The 19,347-nt window shown below is 39.4% G+C and overlaps 2 protein-coding genes across 2 annotated transcripts in view; both read left to right on the top strand.

The window, feature by feature from the left end:
* GCLC (glutamate-cysteine ligase catalytic subunit) overlaps positions 1-19,347 on the top strand; it is a 49,158-nt gene that overhangs the window by 26,577 nt on the left and 3,234 nt on the right. The window contains exons 4-15 of the mRNA XM_055329648.1: positions 189-302; positions 2,663-2,721; positions 2,824-2,957; positions 7,377-7,451; positions 7,909-8,025; positions 9,088-9,226; positions 9,661-9,773; positions 10,255-10,347; positions 10,632-10,736; positions 18,877-18,958; positions 19,043-19,146; positions 19,223-19,343. Coding sequence (XP_055185623.1) covers positions 189-302; positions 2,663-2,721; positions 2,824-2,957; positions 7,377-7,451; positions 7,909-8,025; positions 9,088-9,226; positions 9,661-9,773; positions 10,255-10,347; positions 10,632-10,736; positions 18,877-18,958; positions 19,043-19,146; positions 19,223-19,343 — 1,256 coding nt within the window. The remainder of the gene's footprint in view (positions 1-188; positions 303-2,662; positions 2,722-2,823; positions 2,958-7,376; positions 7,452-7,908; positions 8,026-9,087; positions 9,227-9,660; positions 9,774-10,254; positions 10,348-10,631; positions 10,737-18,876; positions 18,959-19,042; positions 19,147-19,222; positions 19,344-19,347) is intronic.
* On the top strand, positions 311-2,645 carry LOC129512446 (ATP synthase subunit d, mitochondrial-like). Its single transcript, XM_055329649.1, has one exon. The coding sequence runs from the start codon at positions 1,224-1,226 to the stop codon at positions 1,665-1,667; it is 444 nt and encodes a 147-aa protein (XP_055185624.1). The 5' UTR covers positions 311-1,223; the 3' UTR covers positions 1,668-2,645.

Below are 19,347 nucleotides of genomic sequence, written 5' to 3'. Positions count from 1 at the left end.
TGGTGAGGAAGACCCAAGTACAAGGGGGAGTTTGTAAAGTACAGTATTTACACAGCAGTCATGGGCTAGATTCCCTGTAGGGGGGAAACCAGACAGGCATGGGTGGTTCTAAACAGGTGGAGTGATGGCAAGACATAATTAACTTTTGAAAATAAATCCTACCTACTTAGTTCTTCAATTTGTTGTAGATTAGGCTGTCCTGGGTTCACGCTGCCAGAATTCAAACCCAATCCAGTTGAAGGAGGAGCTTCCAAGTCCCTCTTCTTTCCTGATGAAGCCATAAACAAGCACCCCCGCTTCAGGTGAGTATGACTCTGCATTTAAATATAGATGTCCCTCACTCATAGCCCTGCCTGCTGAAAGTAAGGTACTCCTTCCCAGAATTCTTATTGAGCACTTACAGAATTTAGGCTTCTTTTGTAATTAACCAGAGAAGCCAGTAGGATATGTACATGTGACTGCTTGATTGGGGCTTCTTAGAGCCTAGCTCGACATGCCCATCTTACAAGTCATCTTAAAGTCATTGGTTTAGCTGCTGTTGTCTTTAGTGTATAGAATTTTCAGCCCTAGTTCTATAAACACCTATTTGGGGAAGTTTTCTCTTTGTCATTCCTACTTTTTCTCCCCTTCTCTAAGTGATCTCATCCCACTCAATAAACCTTCGTAATAAAACAAAATATGAAAAAAAAATATGTACATCTCTTTACCTTCTGTTCTATTGACTTCTAGTTCTGAGTTTGCGGTTTCATTCCTGGGTTTTAAAGTGGCTTCATGGCCCACACCAGTATGATCTTGCTTTTTGTATCTTGAGTCTTCTCTGTCATACTAAACCTAGGCTCCTGACCTGCAGGTGGAGACTTTGGGACTTGTCAGTGTTCATTCCTTTAACAGGTCTGCACACCTGCTAAATGCAGTTTTTGGAGGGAAACAGATTATAGGTGTAGTTCCCAACTTCAAATGTTATAATGTGTCAAGGGGGAAATAGATTCAGCTGTAAGAAAAGCTAAGATTATGCTGGATGCCAAAAATTAGATGCACCAGAGACCCTCTTTAGAGAAAGGATGCTTCTGACTGAGGGGATCCCAGCAGGCATGTGAAAGAGGTAGTCTGCTAGCTGAGTCTACATCACCATTATCCACTAGGAACATGTCACCCCCAGCTACAGTTTTAAATTTTCTAACAGTCTGGACTGTGGGCCGCCAGGGTCGGTGAAGGATCTCAAGATGGCTGGGCGAAAACTTGCTCTAAAAACCATTGACTGGGTAGCTTTGGGGGAGATCATACCCCAAAACCAGAAGGCCATTGCCAACTCCCTGAAGTCCTGGAATGAGATGCTTACCTCCAGGTTGGCTGCTCTTCCTGAGAAACCACCTATCGACTGGGCTTACTACGAGGCCAATGTGGCAAAAGCTGTCTTGGTAGATGACTTTGAGAAGAAGTTTAATGCCCTGAAGGTTCCTGTGCCAGAGGATAAATACACTGTCCAGGTGGATGCTAAGGAAAAAGAAGATGTGAAAAGCTGTGCTGAGTTTTTGTTCCTCTCAAAGGCCAGGATTGAAGAATATGAAAAAGAGCTGGAGAAGATGAAGAACATAATTCCATTTGATCAGATGACCATTGAGGACCTGAATGAAGTCTTCCCAGAAACCAAATTAGACAAGAAGTAGTATCCCTATTGGCCTCACAAGCCAATTGAAAATTTATAAACTTGAGTTGAGGAGAAACCCCCGGCCCTCATATTATAAACGTTGGACATTAAAAATAATGATACGGGAAAAAAAAAAAAATAAATAAACAAATTTTCTAACAGTCACATGAAAAAAGTAAAGATGGATTAAGGAACATATTACAAAATTTAAGTCCAATTTATCCAAAATTTTTTAAAATTAGTGATAGGGCATTTTTGTATTTTATAGCCTTCAAAATCTGGTGTATATATTATCCTCACAGCATATTTTAATTAGGATTAGCCCCATTTTAAGTGCACAGCAGCCACAGTGTGCCTGTTGGCTTCTGGATTAGACACTGGGTCTAGAGAATGGGTTTTAATGCTGCTGATTTAGGGGGACAGTAACAAGGTATTGGGGCTCCAGAGATGCCTAGGAAAAGGGAGTATTAAAGCTTGAAGTTTTTGAAGTAGACATGGGGAGTGTTAGAAATATATGGTGAGACCAGACCATGGCAGAAACTGGGATTTGATTTGAGAAGTTACAGGGAACTGGGGTATCCAAGGTTGAAAAGGGAAGAGAGGGGGTCCCTGGGTTGCTCAGTGGTTTAGCACCTGCCTTTGGCCCGGGGGGTGATCCTGGGGTCCCGGGGTCGAGTCCCACATTGGGCTCCCTGCATGGAGCCTGCTTCTCCCTCTGCCTGTGTTTCTGCCTCAATCTGTGTCTCTCGTGAATAAATAAAATCTTTAAAAAATAAAAAAATAAAAGAGAAGAGAATGGTAATCTGAAGCAAGCAGCAGAGGAAGTGGTAAAAATGCAAAGCCTTCTCACAGAAAATTGCCTCAGAATATCTTGATCCACATAAATACTCTGTAGGATTGCCTCGGAGAATTAGTTTGAGGTAGGATTTCATTCTATTTACTTGTATATAATCAAATTCTTTTACATGGCAATTCTTAAGTGACTGATTTATGACGTTTGGTTGTCTGTTTCAGTACCCTAACAAGAAATATCCGACATAGGAGAGGAGAAAAAGTTGTCATCAATGTACCAAGTAAGTCCACAGCAAGGTGGTAGAGTGGGAGAGGCACCTGGGGAATTGTTTAATCCTTAAATCTTACCCTTGTCTTTTTTTTTTTTTAATTTAATCCTACAGTATTTAAGGACAAGAATACACCATCTCCGTTTATAGAAACGTTTCCTGAGGATGAGGAGGCAGCCAAGGCTTCTAAGCCTGATCATATTTACATGGATGCCATGGGATTTGGGATGGGCAATTGCTGTCTTCAGGTATTGTTTCAATCACACACAGAGGCAGAGTACCCTCATCTATTTCTACTCGCTACTTTTCAAATAAACATGCATTTTTTACAATTACATTGTAATCAGGTTGAAATGAAAGCAAAGTGTGCCTTTCTGAAAACTGGTGATTTTAGTAAATTCATTGGTAACTATCTCTTGATAGAAAATTCACAGAATCTCCAGTTCAGTACAAAGATAAATGGTCACTAATTCACTTACAGTGTGAGATATTCCATGATCTCTCTCTGTTCTTTCTAGTGATGGACAGGCCTAGAACATGTAACATTCAGATCTGTTTCTGAAAGTGAACTCTGGGTGTGCTCTAGTGACTTTGTGATCCAAGGAAAGGATTGTTTGGACTTTAAGTTTTCATATTCAGGCAAGGCCATCTAGTGGTATGAAAAGAAATGTTCAGCAGCCCATATTTGCCTTGTCCCGGCTAAATCTCACACAGAAGGTAGTACAGCCTTTCTCTTTTCCTTGGTTAAAACTTTCTGTGGATCTAACCAGATGGCTGGTGCCCCTGGCAGGGACTGTGCCCAAGCTCACTTAGGATCTGGGTGGGCGGGCACAGGACCCACCTGGCAGCAGTGGGTAATGCGCTCAGGCTGCAGCTGTTCCTCCTCTGGGATTTGGGTAGCTCCCCTCAATTCTTTTTGTCTTGATTTTCTCCTTAGTTAACTGGAAGGTTTATACTAAGTTCCCATCTAGGTCTGATTCTAAGCCAACACGTACTTTGTTGTTTTTATCAACAGAAGTGCTTGTTTTAACCTTTCATTTGCTTAAAGTCATGTGAGAACAGGAGTATAAGTTGCACAAAGTATAAATTGAAAATTTCATATAAAAAGAGAGGCCACTTGTTATTGACCAAGGAGATTGTATCCAGTTCTGATTACTTCAGAAGATTAGAAATGGTGTCCTTTAGAGGCCTGGAGTGGTGTGAAGCCTGGCCCCCCACGTGAGTCCCTGGACCTCCCAACTACCTGCTCTCCAACCCAGAGGCCAAAAAACTCAGCATTTCCATCACCCCAGACAGCTACAGCATAGATACATGCCTTCTTGGGTGTAAAGCTCTGATGTGCTTGTTTTTACAACTATATAAAGTGAAAATTGAATGCCAGGGTCAGATTTTTCCATGCTAAAATGTGTTTACATAACCATAATTTTTTTTCTAGTTTTCCTGACTTACACAGGCAGTATAAAATGTGCGTCTTCCAAACAGGCCAGTAAGTTTTCTTACAAATGATCACATTTCATAAAAAAGTGACTTTTACCTGCATATCTGCTTTCTTATCTTAATTAGAAATGTTTCTAAAAAGAACCATCAAGCTCTAGAACTTACAGTGCATGGCTTTAAAATTGTATCAGTGCAATGGGAGTACTGATTGCCTTTTCTTGGTTTAATATTAAACTAGGGTACCTTGCCAGGGACAGCACAGTTACTTCATTCTGAAGGGGGATAGTCTTTCCCTTGTACAAATAAATGTGTTCTAACGGTGGGTAGTTAAAAATTATTACTTGTAGATAGTTTTTCATCCAAATTTAAGCTTTGTCATAGGTTTAGAATTAAGTTGTTTTTTGTCAGTAGCACGTCCAAGACCCTAATTTGAACATTCCACCTAAAAAATGATCCACACAGGGACGTCTGGGTGGCTCAATGGTTAAGCGTCTGCCTTTGACTGAGGGTGTGATTCCAGGATTGGTTCCCACATTGGACTCCTGGAGGGAGCCTGCTTTTCCCTCTGCCTGTGTCTCTGCCTGCCTGTCTGTCTCTCTCTCATGAATAAATCTTTAAAAAAACAATCCACACAGATCATGTAAAGTGTGTGGGAAATGAGATGAATTCTACACATCACCACAAAAACACCCTGTGTCTCTCAAGTGGAGAACTAGAAACTGCTTGTAAAAGTGAAGCAGAAAAAGTTTTAAAGTAATTTAAGTTAATGGAAAACTTAACTGTACAAAACAAGAAATGATGTAACTCCACTGAAATCTTGACTCTTGGGGCATTTTTTTAGGAATCATTTAGTAAGTTTGTTACCTTGTGATAGGTTTTCTCCAAGAAAATCAGGTGGCTTCAAACTGGATTCTAGGTAAATTTTAGATTAGACATTTAGATTTCTAACATCTATTTTTCATACTTCCTTTTTTTCCCCCTTCTGTTTCCTAGCAACGCAGTTTCTCTTATGAGATATACCCTAAAAGGACACCAGAATTTATATATTCATACTTTAAGGTATAGAAACTCCCCACCCCCCACACTGTCAGCCATTAACAACAGTCCTGTCCTATTTGGAGATATATTAGCTCTAGAACACTAAAGCCAGTTACTAAATATATTTAAAATAACTAAGTTACTTCACTGTTGTTACCTATGGAATTCCAGGTGTGAATTTTCATAAGCATACTTTTTTCCAGGATTTGCCTGTGAATTGTTGTATATCTTAGGCTATCTACGGGAAGCCAATCAAAAAAATTAAAAAGAGAAAACACTTAACATTGTATCTATTTAAAAACAACACACAGGCTAAAATGCCTAAGAGTATTAAAAAAAAAAAAAAACTCTAAGAGGTGCATGTTCAAAAGAATTCAGCAGTCAAAACACTTGGGGAACATTGAGATATTCTTAATCTATCTGATTTTGGCCTGTAGAATCACTGTTTTTCAAGTATCTCACCACCATTTTATAAAACTTATCTTTGCCCCTATGTTCTCTTCTTTAGCTCCCTCTCTCCAAGATATGCTAATTTATTTGATAAATATTTATTAAACACTAAGGCAGTGTCAGATACTCTCCACATTTGGAATAGAGCATAGCAAGATGGATTGCTGCCCTCCTGAAGCTTACATTTTAGGTTGGGGGGCGGGGGGGGGGGCGGTGTCCCAGCAGAGAATTGTGTAAGTACTTGGCTTAATGCTTTCCCCTCCCCCCACCCTCTTTCCTCTTTCCATTTTATCCTTACCCTTGCACAAGCGGATTTCTGAGTTCCCACCTCTTTGCAGAAACTGCCTTGTTTTGGTGAAGAATGTTAATATCTTATCTTAACCTTTGGTGTTCTTATTCCTTAAAGTATAAGATACAGTTTCTCTCTGTTGAATTAATTTGTAATGGCTAGTTAATTGCCAGTACATTTCAATTAAAATATAGCATTGAATCAGCAACAGAAATTATAGCAAGTTGTCTAAATAGTCTGTAGTTACCACACTGACATGAATATAATTCTGCAGGTAGATGGTGAGTCTCCCAACAGAAGTTCTCTGTTTAAAAAAGGAAACTTGAGGCCTGGCGAAAGCTACGGGAAATAACAGGTTGAGATTATAATACTAAACATTCGCTCAGCTACTCTTTCAGGGATTAAGCCCTTAAGTTATTTCCTGCACCAACACTAAGTTCAAAATGTCATTATTGAATAACAGAGGACATGAAAACTGTTCCCTGTTTGTGGTTAATACAATATGCTAACACAGCCAGGATTTGTGTTCCTAGTCCCTTCCATTGCCCCACCCCAAGGCAGGAAGCACTTTTTTGGTTTCTTTTGGGTAATTGTTTTTAGAACAGTTATAGTAAAGAATGATTTGATCTAACTCTACAATGTTCTACTTACCTTCTTGTGCAGGCTTCCCGGGTGATCCCGCCCATCTTCAGAATGTTGTCTGAGCCTACTCCCTAAATACTTTCCTATCTCAGACTTTTCCTTCTGAACTTCAGCCCTGGAGACCCAGCCACTTAAAGGGCTGCTTTATCTGCTCCTTTCCTTTGTACACTCATCGTGTCCTGGTGCCCCCACTCACTGCATGTCCCAGGAACACCCAAGCCAAACCCTAAGTCACACCTTCGTTCTCTATACCCTAGTCACCCCCAGTGGCTGCTGCTTTGACTTTAGTTTACCTCCTCCCACAGCCCTCCTGTGTTACATCCTTCTCATCTGCAGTATTTTAACTGTTATACCTTCCTCCAGTCTCACCCTGTCCCAAGCTATTCCTTATACTTGGCTACCAGTGAACTTTGGAACTCATCATAAGTATCTCTATCCTTCTGTACCAAAATTTGTCTCCCTCTTGAACTAACTGAAGAGCATGGGATGCTGTGGAGGGAAATGAGCCAGCAGAAGAGATGATGCCTTGCTGAACTATTTACTTAGTGCCTCCCTTGCCTTTCCTGATATTTCAGTTGTATTTAACTTTGGAAATGGTTGTTTACATTAGTTGTGAACACGATCAAACGCCATTTTTTGACAAAATTTGCCCAGGGCAACTTTTCAACAAAATTCCTGTGTTAAGCGTTAGCCGTGGAGTGACCATTGCACACCATGCCCTCTCTCCTCCCCAGCCATCCTCCTCCTTAGACTTTGCTCCTAGGGGAGGACGTTGATGATTTGTCATTAATCACTTGTTGTTCTTAAACAGGTAACGTTCCAAGCTTGCAGCATATCTGAGGCCAGATCCCTTTATGATCAGTTGGCCACTATCTGTCCAATTGTCGTAAGTAGAAATGACCTCTTATTTTAAAGACCTCTTTGTAGAGAGTGCTTGTGCCACATTTGCTGACTATGTGCTATTTCAGTCCAATTAGACTTTATTCAGAAATGAACATAAGTAGTATGTATTTAGAGGTGTAATGGACTAAAACTCAAAGCTGTAGAAGTTTACTGTTGCTAGTAAGAGATTTGCATGTTAACGTGTCAAGTTTGAGCGGAGCTGTTCCTCCCTTCTTCCATCGTTCCCATTCTCATGTGACAGAGGGGATGATTTAAATGAATCCCATCCAGGGAGTTGAGTCCCTTCTGGTGTCTTTCATTAGGAAAAAGCAGGCACAGTCAGAGGAGTAGAACTATAGGGCTTGCCCAAACAGATTCTAGACCAGAGATAACTGCAAGGTACTTTTCTCAGCATGTAAGTGACACTGAATCTGCAGGTGCTGACTCTTGTTTGTTTTTAGATGGCTTTGAGCGCTGCGTCTCCTTTTTACCGAGGCTATGTGTCAGACATTGATTGTCGCTGGGGAGTGATTTCTGCATCTGTAGATGATAGAACTCGGGAGGAGAGAGGACTGGAGGTGGGAGTGATTTTCCTTAATAACCTTTTTTTTAAATCGAGTTAAATGGGGTTATTGTAACTACTTACAATGTTGAAGTCTTTCTTAAATTTTTATCTGGAGTGAGTTAAGTCACATGTGGTAGGAAATTCACAAGTTATAAACCTATATTTGGTGTCATGGTGTTTGTTTTGGGGTGAATATGGGGAAAATGATTTGGTTTGGGTGAGGAGTTTTTATCTTGTTGAGATCTTTTTCATCATTTTCTAAAACTTAGTGGTGCTTCCCCCCCCCCCCAAATATTTTGGAAGGAAGTGCCGATGGGTTGTTGTTACCAAAAGGCTTTTCGTCACTATGTGAGTGCTTTGTATATGATGCTTTCTGCTGCAGAATCTGTTGTCAAAGATTATTTTGCCCCATGTAATGGTAAGCTTTGCCTAATAAGGATAGGTAGTGCCTCTTGTTTGCATGTTGAATGGTGACTGTACCATTCATACATTGATGTATCTCTCCAACCTGGAGTGTGCATCAAAACAACCTGTGGAAACATTTAAATGTAGACACCAAGGCCTATTTTAGATCTAATAAACAACTACCTCCAGAACTGGGACCTGGACGGGATTTTTAAATGAGCCCTTTCAAGTGCCTCTGATATTCTCAGCAGGGGCTGTACTACCACTGCTCTGGTCTTCATGTGAGTGTTCATAAATTGTTGGACATGTGGCCTAAGAAGAATTAAACTTTAAAGGAGAAATTATTTTAATGACTTTGTTGTACGTGAATTTTGTTTTCAACCTTGGCATTTATGTACCTAGCCTAGTAAGAATGAAGGCAATTTGCTTTTTTGTAAAAAAAATAAAATGAAACAAATCTAAATCCTATCAGAGAACAGCTACTTAAATTAGTTCCTTTTTTTTTTTTTTTTTAAGTTTTCCCAATTAACTTTTCTGGATCTTAAGGGTGAACATTTATATATGATTATTACATTAAAAAATAAAGGCATTTAATAGAGGTAGTTGGGGCATTATCTTATTTCCAGAGCATTTTATATGGCATTCATTTGTATTTTTTTTTCAATTTTAGCCACTGAAGAACAATAACTATAGGATCAGTAAATCCCGCTATGATTCGATAGACAGTTACTTATCTGAGTGTGGTGAGAAATACAATGACATTGACTTGACAATAGATAAAGAAATCTACGAACAACTGCTGCAGGAAGGTGAGCAGCCACTCCTTTTCTCTAAATTCGATTGTATGTCTGTAATTCTCCACTCTTTAGAACTTTCTGCTGACTTCTGGTCTTGTTTCTATTTTTAGTGTGAGGTCTCTTTTATATGAGAGTGCTTGTTCTAAAGTTTCAAATTCCAAGTAGTTGTGAGATCTGGACTTTTAGCAAAGGAACTTTCTTTGGAAGTCTGTCTCTAGGTCTACTCCAGTGTCCTGCCAGGCATTGTGTGAATAGCAAATAAACCCCTGGCACTTCCTCAGGGTCTGTAGGATAAAACCCTGGGTGACACATGGACACTGAACAAACCAGCCATTTCCTAAGCTTCTAGATGCCCTGTCTTCAAACTTGTGGAGCTTTCCTGTTTTCTTACTGGACTTCAGTGAAGCCTGCAGCTTTGATGTGAATCTGGTGTAACCTCTCAACAGGCATTGATCATCTCCTGGCCCAGCATGTTGCTCACCTGTTCATTAGAGACCCACTGACTTTGTTTGAAGAGAAAATACACTTGGATGATGCCAATGAATCTGACCATTTCGAGGTATCTTCTCTGTTTGAAATGCATTTCACTTCATTAACCAAGATGTTAGTGTACCTGTGAGCAGTTAGTGATAGGAGAACTCTCCTGTGCCTTTCATTGTCTGATGCAATAAAGAATTAAGAAATTTTAAATTGATTTAAAGTGCTTTTATTTTTATGATTCTAATTAGTTCTGTCTCTGATTCTGCATTTTTTCAGTATTTTCTCTTGCATGCATAAAGGTGAAAAATTCAAACATGCTGCATTTAAAAAAAAAAGCCTCAATTATTGCTGTGCTGCCAGCATATCACCCAACTTTTGTTAAATGCTTGTTTGTTTTCCCAGCAGGTCACACACCAAGGAAATCTTAAATTATACCTTTTTGCATTTGTAAACTCAAAAGTATTTGTTATCAACAGTGAATAACCTTCCCTTAGTAACTAAACAATCTTACTGTTTTCCTAGATGTGTGGAAAGTTGATTTTTCTGCTTTTTTACTCTAGAATATCCAGTCCACAAATTGGCAGACGATGAGATTTAAGCCCCCTCCTCCAAACTCTGATATTGGATGGAGAGTAGAATTCCGACCCATGGAGGTAAGATGCACATCAGCAGGAAATGATTCCAGCATGCCTGTCATCTGCCCATTACCCTTTTAATGCTCTTCTCAGAGGCTCTTTAAATACAGATCACATGTGTGTGTGATAAAAGCAAATCCAAAAGTGAAGGATTGATTTCTGAGAATTGACAGAGGGCTTCTGAGCCCCACATGGCAAAGTAGGAACTGACCTGGAAATGACATGATCCAAGGAGGGGACCTATTGGGGAAGACCATGTTATGTGATTGGTCCTTAACTTCTTTGGGCTCCTGCTTGTCTAGGTTCAGTTAACAGACTTTGAGAACTCTGCATATGTGGTGTTTGTGGTGCTGCTTACCAGAGTGATCCTTTCATACAAACTGGATTTTCTCATTCCACTATCAAAGGTAAGAATGTGTTTTGGTATAGCAATGGGTTTGGGTATCTACAGGTTACTAACTATTGCTTATTTACGTAAAGTATTTCAGATCTGACCTGATTGAGAATTTTTACCATTTAGAATAAAATGCTTTTCCCTCCACCCTACTCTTTTTCCTTTTAAACTAAGTTTATGCTGTAGATTTCTGTACTGTGTTAGTAGAGATTCCTGGCAAAGAAAAAGTGCTAACAGTAGCTCCTTAGCCTGTTTGAAAGAGATTTAGGATTGCTGTTGAATAACTACTTTATTTCTAGAAGCATTCAATTCAGGATAATGATGGGAGAGAATCCACAAATTGATTTCATCTTCCCCCAAGTGCCATTTTGGTTACGATATTAAGTTAAGAGGAGAGGGGTAACTGTAACTGCTGGGATGCAGGGAAGGGTTACTTCAGTGGAACCAAACTGTAGATGTGTCTGAAGAAGGTGGACTGGACTATCAGAAAAACAATGAATAGTTCATCAGCTCCAGCCCAACAAAAACCAAAAAAGGAGCTCTCTAGCAGCAATTTCCCAGCAGAGCCTTGGAACAATTCCAGACTGTGAGGCAGCAGCTAAATAACCAGAGACCTTTGATTCCAAGGCTAGTGGGTCCCAGCAAGGGGCTGGGAAAGGTTGCTCGACTAGGTTGAGGGGTCTGCTGAGGATTTAGTGCCAAAGAAAGGAAAGGTAGAGCAGCCCTGTCACAGCAAACACCAAAGGAAGAAATAAATGCCCACCTCACCATCTGCCCCCACCTCACTCTCTGCTGTCTCCATGAGGGGTATCTCCAGCCCACATCTGTCCCCACCCACACACCCTGAGGGAAGTTTGGCCATCAACCTGTGTGTGCCTGCTCTTAACACTCAGGCCAAAAGTAACCCATAGGGTTCTGCCGGCCATTGGCCTATGTGGGTGTACCTGCTAGGGGGATTAGCCCCTGTGAGGAAGAGTCCCTGGCAGCTACCCATCTAATAAGCCTTTGTTAACAAATAAGAATAGATGTCTAAAAGTCGATAGAAAATGGATAACTTTTAATAGCCTTAAGGGAAAAGCCCAGCTGGGCTTACAGAATGCATTCCCCTCAGTGAAATAGTTAATTCAAGAAACTGGAAAGAATTCTTAATTCTCATTAGTGCCCTTGAAAAAATTCTGAGAAAGGTCACAAACAGCACTATGGATGAGAGAGCATTTGGAAAAGTGTTCTTAGAAAAAGCTATGCTTTAAAAAAAAAAACAAAACAAACAAAAAAAAACTATGCTTTTAAAACTGTATGTTCACCAATAGAGCTGATGCTATTCAAGATCCAAGTTAATGATTTAGGGAACCAAACTGAAATTTATCTCAGGATGACAAGGAAATGGAAATCATGGAAAAACTGAAACTTGGAGAATTGCTCTGGAAAAGTTCAGTGTTTACAATAATCTAGAGAATGAGCTATATTAAAAAAATGAGATCCAGAAATCAGAGAAATAGAATTTTCCCAGGGTGAAAGAGAACCTTAAGGATGAGACAGAAATATTTAAACCCAAATCTAGGAATTTCTGAATCCTAAAGAGAAAAATAAGCCATCAGAATGGGAGAATTCAGATCAGATAGTTCCAAGAGGGGAAAAATAAAATGGTTATCCTTCCTCATCTCCAACATTAAATGCTGAGAGATGGAGAAAAATCTACAGAATCCTGAAGGGTAAAGAAGACGGAATTGCCTTCCTAAACTTTAAATTCCAGGTGATTCTAACAAAATTTAATAGATTATTAGGGCTAATAGAATGCCAGAACTCTTATGTACAAGGGGATAGAGGAAGACTAATAGTACAGAAATAAGATTTTTTTTTACTTCTAATCTGCTAGTTAAAAGGGAATGGGAAAAGAACAAAGAGAGCATTGCCAGTGCCACAAAAGATGGAGGCGGGGGTGGGGGTGGGGGAGGCAAGAGATTGGTACAATGATGATATAGCTCTGGTATAACTGGAGAATATAACATGGTGAGAATAAGATGAAAACAAATTTGTTTTTTTTTGTTTGTTTTTGTTTTAAGATTTATTTATTTATTTATTTATTCAGAGAGAGAGAGAGGCAGAGACACAGGCAGAGGGAGAAGCAGGCTCCATGCAGGGAGCCCGATATGGGACTCCATCCCAGGTCTCCAGGATCACAGCCCGGCTGCAGGCAGCGCTAAACCTCTATGCCACCAGGGCTGCCCCTGAAAACAAATTTGAATAGACTAAACTATCCTATTAAAAACCTGAAACAGATATAAAAAAAAAAAAACACATAATGATGTAGGGTGTTTGCATCCGTAAAACAAGGACAAGTATGGAAAGCAAAGAACTAGATATGACCTTTTAAAGAGCTACCAGAGATGACAAATGGGTAACACAAAAATGTGAGAATAAAGTATTAGATAAAGCAGTTTTCTGTATTCTTCTAAAATGATGTTAGAGCTGTGATTTTTGTTTTGTGCCTTAAAGTATAGTAGATGTTTCTCAGAAGCACGAAAGAATTTCAGGGCACTGCAGTGTGGTGGCTCTGATATGGCTGTTTTGTGACCATTAAATTCATAAAATGACCTGTACCCCTTACTGGCTTTTTACCCTGAACAAGGTATTTACCATCACAATGCCTCCATTTGCATGTGTAGAACTGAGGATAAGTGCACAGTTGTAAAAACCTATGGGATTCACCTAGCTGAGTGCCTTATCTGTTACTCAGTACTTGACAGGCCATATAACCAAAGGAGGAGAAGCCTGTTGGGGAATTAAATGGCATGGTTAATAAGCTAGGTTGTATAGTCTTTAAGATCACAAATCACCTACCACAGCACATGTTTTTTCAAGGGCTCTGAGGAAGATTTTAAAAAGTTAACAAATAAAAATCTTCACTCCTCAAAAGTAAACACCATACAGGATGGCATTCCTACCAAAATTCAACAAAAAGATGTTCAAGAGAAATTTAACTGTTGGAAATTTAAAATTGTTTTCCTGGTAGGTTTTAGGCGAACTCAAAACTAGGATGCTGGCAAAGCTAGTCTCTAAAGGGAAAATCCTAGCTTTAAATTCTTTAATTAGAGATTTGAAGTAAACCTTAGCAAACTGAGACTCTAAAGTGCAGTAGTAAAATACACTTTTAAAGAGAAACTTATAAAAACAAAATAGTGCTCTTTATGAACTTCAGTCCAGACCAAGAAAAAAATACTAGGTAGAAATGAAAACCTGTTCATAGCCTTGATGAAATTTTAGGCTGTTATTTGGATATGTGCCTAGTAGTGTAGATTATTCAGAAGGTTCTGTCTCTTTAAAATAAAACCATAACAATAGAAATTGAGTGGGGAGATAGGCTTTATTCAAAAACCTGGCACCATCCATCCTAGTTGAACATGACCCTTGAGTTTGTACATGTTAAGATGCTCCTGAGATTTCATTATGGGAAATAAGGGACTAAAAAGTTTCCAAAGCTCTGCTTTAAGGGTCTTAAAAACTCATGGGGGAAAAAAAGAATTCACAGTAAAGAGGAGTTTTTTTTGTCTGTGGAAGCAAGTGAAAATGAAAACCCAATGGTCCAAATTTGGGAGACAGAATGAAAAAGCAATTCCTAGGAGGGAAACTTAGTGATACAAGCCTACTTCAAGAAACAAGAAACGTTCCAAACAGCCTTATATCTAAAAGGACTAGAGAAAGGAGAACAAAGCCCAAAGTTAGTAGGAGGAAAGAAATACAAATCAGAACAGAAATAAGTGAAATGGACACTAAAAAATAGAAAAGATCAATGAAACCAAGAGCTGGTTCTTAGAAAAGATAAATTGAAACTCCTTTAGACTCCTTGAGTATAAAAAAGGATACAAGTAAAATCAGAAAAGAAGTAACAGCTGACACCACAGAAATACAAAGGATTATGAGCCTACTGAAGAAAATTCTGTGCCAACAATTTAGACAACCAAGAAGAAATGTGTAAATTCTTAGAAACAGAATCTTCTAAAACTGAATCAGGAAGAAATAGAAAAATCTGAACAGACAAAATACTAGTGGTGATGATGAATTGATAATCCAAAAACTCAAAAGTTCAGGATCAGATAGATTTATAGGTGAATTCTACCAAATCCTATTCTCCTCAAACTGTTACCAAAAAAAAAAAAAAAAAAAGAGGAAGAAGAGCTTCCAAATACATTCTGTGAGGCCAGCATTACCCTATTACAAAAACCACATGAAGATACTAGAGGTATCTTTGAAGATGAATATAGATGCAAAAATCTTCAAAATACTAGCAAACCATATTCAATAACACACTAAGAGGATCATTCACCACGATCAAGTGAGATTTATTCTGGGGATGCAAGGATGGTTCAGTATTTGCAAATCAGTCAGTGTAATATACCACATTAATGAAAGATAAAAATCATTTCAGTGGATGCAAAAAAAAAAAAAACCTTGGCAAAACTCAACATCCACTCATGAATACTCCCAACAAAGTGGACTTAAAGGGAACATATCTCAATTTAATAAAGGCCATATATGAAAAAGCCCAGTTTCGAATATGAGTAACATCATATTAATATGAACGACATGAATAATACCATATTCAGTGGTGAAAACTGAGAGCTTTTTCTTGGAGATCAGAAACAAGACAAGGATGTCTACTCTCACCACTTTTATTCAATGGAGTCCTGGAAAGCCCTCCTAGTCCCAGCAATCTGACAAGAAAAAAAAAAAGGCATCCAAATTGGTAAAGGATAAGTAAAACTCATCATTTGCAGATGACATGATACCATAGGGAAAAACTCTAAAGACTACACCAAAAAACTATTTGAATTAATGACTTAAGTAGAGCTGCAGGATATAAAAATGCACAGAAATCCATTGCATTTCTATATGCTAATAACAAAGCAGAAAGAAAACCATTTTATATACAGTTAGGCCAAAAGGAAAAAAAATACCTAGGAATAAACTTAAGGATTATAAAACCTGTACTCTGAAAACTATAAAACACACTGAAAGTGAAGATGACATTAACAAATGGAAGGACATACCATGCTGATGGACTGAAAGAAAATTGTTAAAATGTCCCTGCTACCCAAACCAACCTGTGAATTCAGTGCAATCTCTATCAAAATACTAATAGTATTTTTCATAGAACTAAAATAACCCTAAAATTTGTTTGGAACAACAACAAAAACCTCCCTAAAATAGCCAAAGCAGGGATCCCTGGGTGGCGCAGCAGTTTGGCGCCTGCCTTTGGCCTAGGGCGCGATCCTGGAGACCCGGGATCGAATCCCATATCGGGCTCCCGGTGCATGGAGCCTGCTTCTCCCTCTGCCTGTGTCTCTGCCTGCCTCTCTCTCTCTCTCTCTCTCTCTCTCTCTCTCTCTCTCTCTCTCTCTGACTATCATAAATAAATAAAAATTTAAAAAAATAGCCAAAGCAATCTTGAGTGTGATACCTCCAGCTTTGTTCTCTGTTCTTTAAGCCCCAGATATTAAAATGTATTACATGCAAAGCTATTGTAATGGAAGCAATAAGGTACTGGCCCAAAAATAGACACATTGGGCAATGGAACAGAATAGAGAGCCCTAAAATAAACCCATTTTTATTCGGTCAATCTGTGACAAAGGAGGCAAGAATATACAATGGGGAAAAGACTGTTTCTTCAAAATAAACAATGCTGGAGAAGAAACGGGACAGCTATATGCAAAAGAATGAAACCAGACCATTTTCTTACACCACACACAAAAATAAACTTAAATTGGGTTGAAGACCTAAATGTGAGACCTGAAACCATAAATTCATAAAGGAAAACATAAGTAGTAATCTTTGTGTACCTTAGCAATATTTTTCCAGGTACATCTCTGGCAGTGGAAGTGAACAAAAATCAACTACTGAAACCACATCAAATAAAAAGCTTTTGCACAGAAAGGAAACATCAGCAAAAAAGACAACATACTGAACAGGAGAAAACATCTGTAATTATATCTGATAAGGGTTAATATTCAAAATATATTTAAAAAGCTTCAACACGAACACAAAAAACAACCTTATTAAAAAATGTACAGAGGGATCCCTGGGTGGCGCAGCGGTTTGGCGCCTGCCTTTGGCCCGGGGCACGATCCTGGAGACCCGGGATCGAATCCCACATCAGCCTCCCGGTGCATGGAGCCTGCTTCTCCCTCTGCCTATGTCTCTGCATCTCTCTCTCTGTAACTATCATAAATAAATAAAATAAATAAATAAATAAATAAAAATAAAATAAAAAAAAATGTACAGAGGACCCAAATAGACATTTTTCCAAAGAAGACCTGCAGATGGCCAAGATGTAAGCATCCCTCACCATCAGGGAAATGCAAATCAGAACCACTATAAGATACCACCTTAGACCTGTCAAAATGGCTAGAATCAGTAACACAAGAAATAATATTGGTGAGAATGAGGAGAAAAAGGAATCCTTGTACACTGTTGGTAGGAATGTAAGTTAGTGCAGCCACTGTGAAAAACCGTATGGAGATTCCTCAAAAAATTAGAATTACCATGTGATTCAGTAATTCCACTACTGGCTATTACCCAAAGAAAATGAAAACATGAATTCAAAAATACATACACCCCTGCTATGTTTATTGCAACATTTACAGTAGCCAAGATGTGGAAGCAATCCAAGTGTCTATCAATAAATAGATGGAGAAAAAAGTTGTGGTATACATATACAATAGACTAGTACTCAGCCATAAAGAAGAATGAGATCTTGCCATTTGCAACAGCATGGATGGACCCAGAGAATATTATTCGAAGTCAGAGAAAGACAAATTCCTTATGATTTCACTTCTATGTGGAATCTAAAATAAGCAAAATGAACCAAAAACAGAATCAGACCCATAAATACAAAGAACAAACTGATGGGTGCCAGAGGGGAGGTGGTGAGGAAATGGGCAAAATGAGAAAGTGCTATTTTGTACACCAGAAACTGAAATAACATTGTGTATCAACAAAGCTTTGAATGAAATAAAGATACTGATAGCTGGGACCCATAAAACAGGCTCTGGTTTAACTGATCTGATGTGTGGCCTGGGCATACCACATGATCCAGCTGTCTTACTGCTGACTGTGTGTGTATATATATATCTGCATATATATACACACACACACATATATAAGGAAGGTTAGCCCTCTAAGAACAGAGGGTCCATATATATATATATATATTTTTTTTGAGTAGGCTCCTTGCCCACCATGGAGCCCAACGTGGGGCTTGAACTCATGGCCCTGAGGTCAAGAGCTGACCTGAGATCAAAAGTCAGATACTTAACCACCTGAGCCATCCAGGTGCTCATAGGTGTATATATATATATTTTTTGTTTTTTAAGTTTTTTGGACTCCTGTAAAGTTGGTATGGCCAGAACTACCAGATGGACCCTCTGTTCTTAGAGGGCTAACCTTCCTTATTCCATATCTGACAACCTATCACCTCTTTTCATCTCACCACAATGAGGCAGGAAAACCCCAGTAGTAGGGAGGGCACAGCACCGAACCAGAAGTTCTCTCTGGGTTGTCTACATTTGGTTACCCTGGCATCTTGGATGAGTCACTGTGCTGTGTGAAGAGAGAACCAAGCCCTTGCCCTCCTTCTTACCAGACTTAGTCACAAAGGTGCTTTGGAGTGCAGGCAGCCTATGTGAATGTTTTTGGTGTGTGTGTGTGGGTTTTAAGATAAGAACGGAGGAATTCTAAGTTTGTTAAAAAGCACATGCCAATCTGGTTGAATGACACAAGCTCACATAAAAGTGAAAAGTCTGGGATCCCTGGGTGGCACAGCGGTTTAGCGCCTGCCTTTGGCCCAGGGCGCGATCCTGGAGACCCGGGATCGAATCCCACGTCGGGCTTCCGGTGCATGGAGCCTGCTTCTCCCTCTGCCTGTGTCTCTGCCTCTCTCTCTCTCTCTCTCTCTCTCTCTCTCTCTTTGTGACTATCATAAATAAATAAAAATTTTTTTAAAAAAGTAAAAAGTCTGTTCCTCAACCAGAAATTGTTGAAGGGGAAAGCAGGATTCTTACAGGGTGAGTCTTAATTGTAAAAGTGAGGAGGGCACCACAACTTCTATGTTGGATCGAGAATGTTCTGATGTAGCCATGATTATCTTTTTCCCTTAGGTTGATGAAAATATGAAAGTTGCACAGAAACGAGATGCTGTCTTGCGGGGAATGTTTTATTTCAGGAAAGATATTTGCAAAGGTATTACATTCTCTTGGATTTCTAGGATCACTTACTTCAGGTTACAACAGGCTGCTCAGGTGCCTCTGTCCTCTCCTCTGGCAGGTGGCAACACTGTAGTAGATGGCTACGGCAAGGCCCAGAACAGCACAGAAGTGGCTGTAGAGGAGTATACCCTGATGAGCATAGACACCATCATCAACGGGAAGGTAAGGGCCCTGCTCGGCACACCTCACCACCTACACCCATGGCCAGAGTGCTAACGATGTGTCCTGCTTCTTGTAGGAAGGTGTGTTTCCTGGGCTGATCCCAATTCTGAACTCTTACCTTGAAAACATGGAAGTGGATGTGGACACCAGATGTAGTATTCTGAACTACCTAAAGCTAATTAAGAAGAGAGCATCTGGTAT

This window comes from Nyctereutes procyonoides, unplaced genomic scaffold (assembly GCF_905146905.1).
Source record: "Nyctereutes procyonoides isolate TBG_1078 unplaced genomic scaffold, NYPRO_anot_genome, whole genome shotgun sequence".
In the NCBI taxonomy this organism is placed as follows: Eukaryota; Metazoa; Chordata; class Mammalia; order Carnivora; family Canidae; genus Nyctereutes; species Nyctereutes procyonoides.
This window is presented reverse-complemented; position numbering and strand designations above follow the sequence as displayed.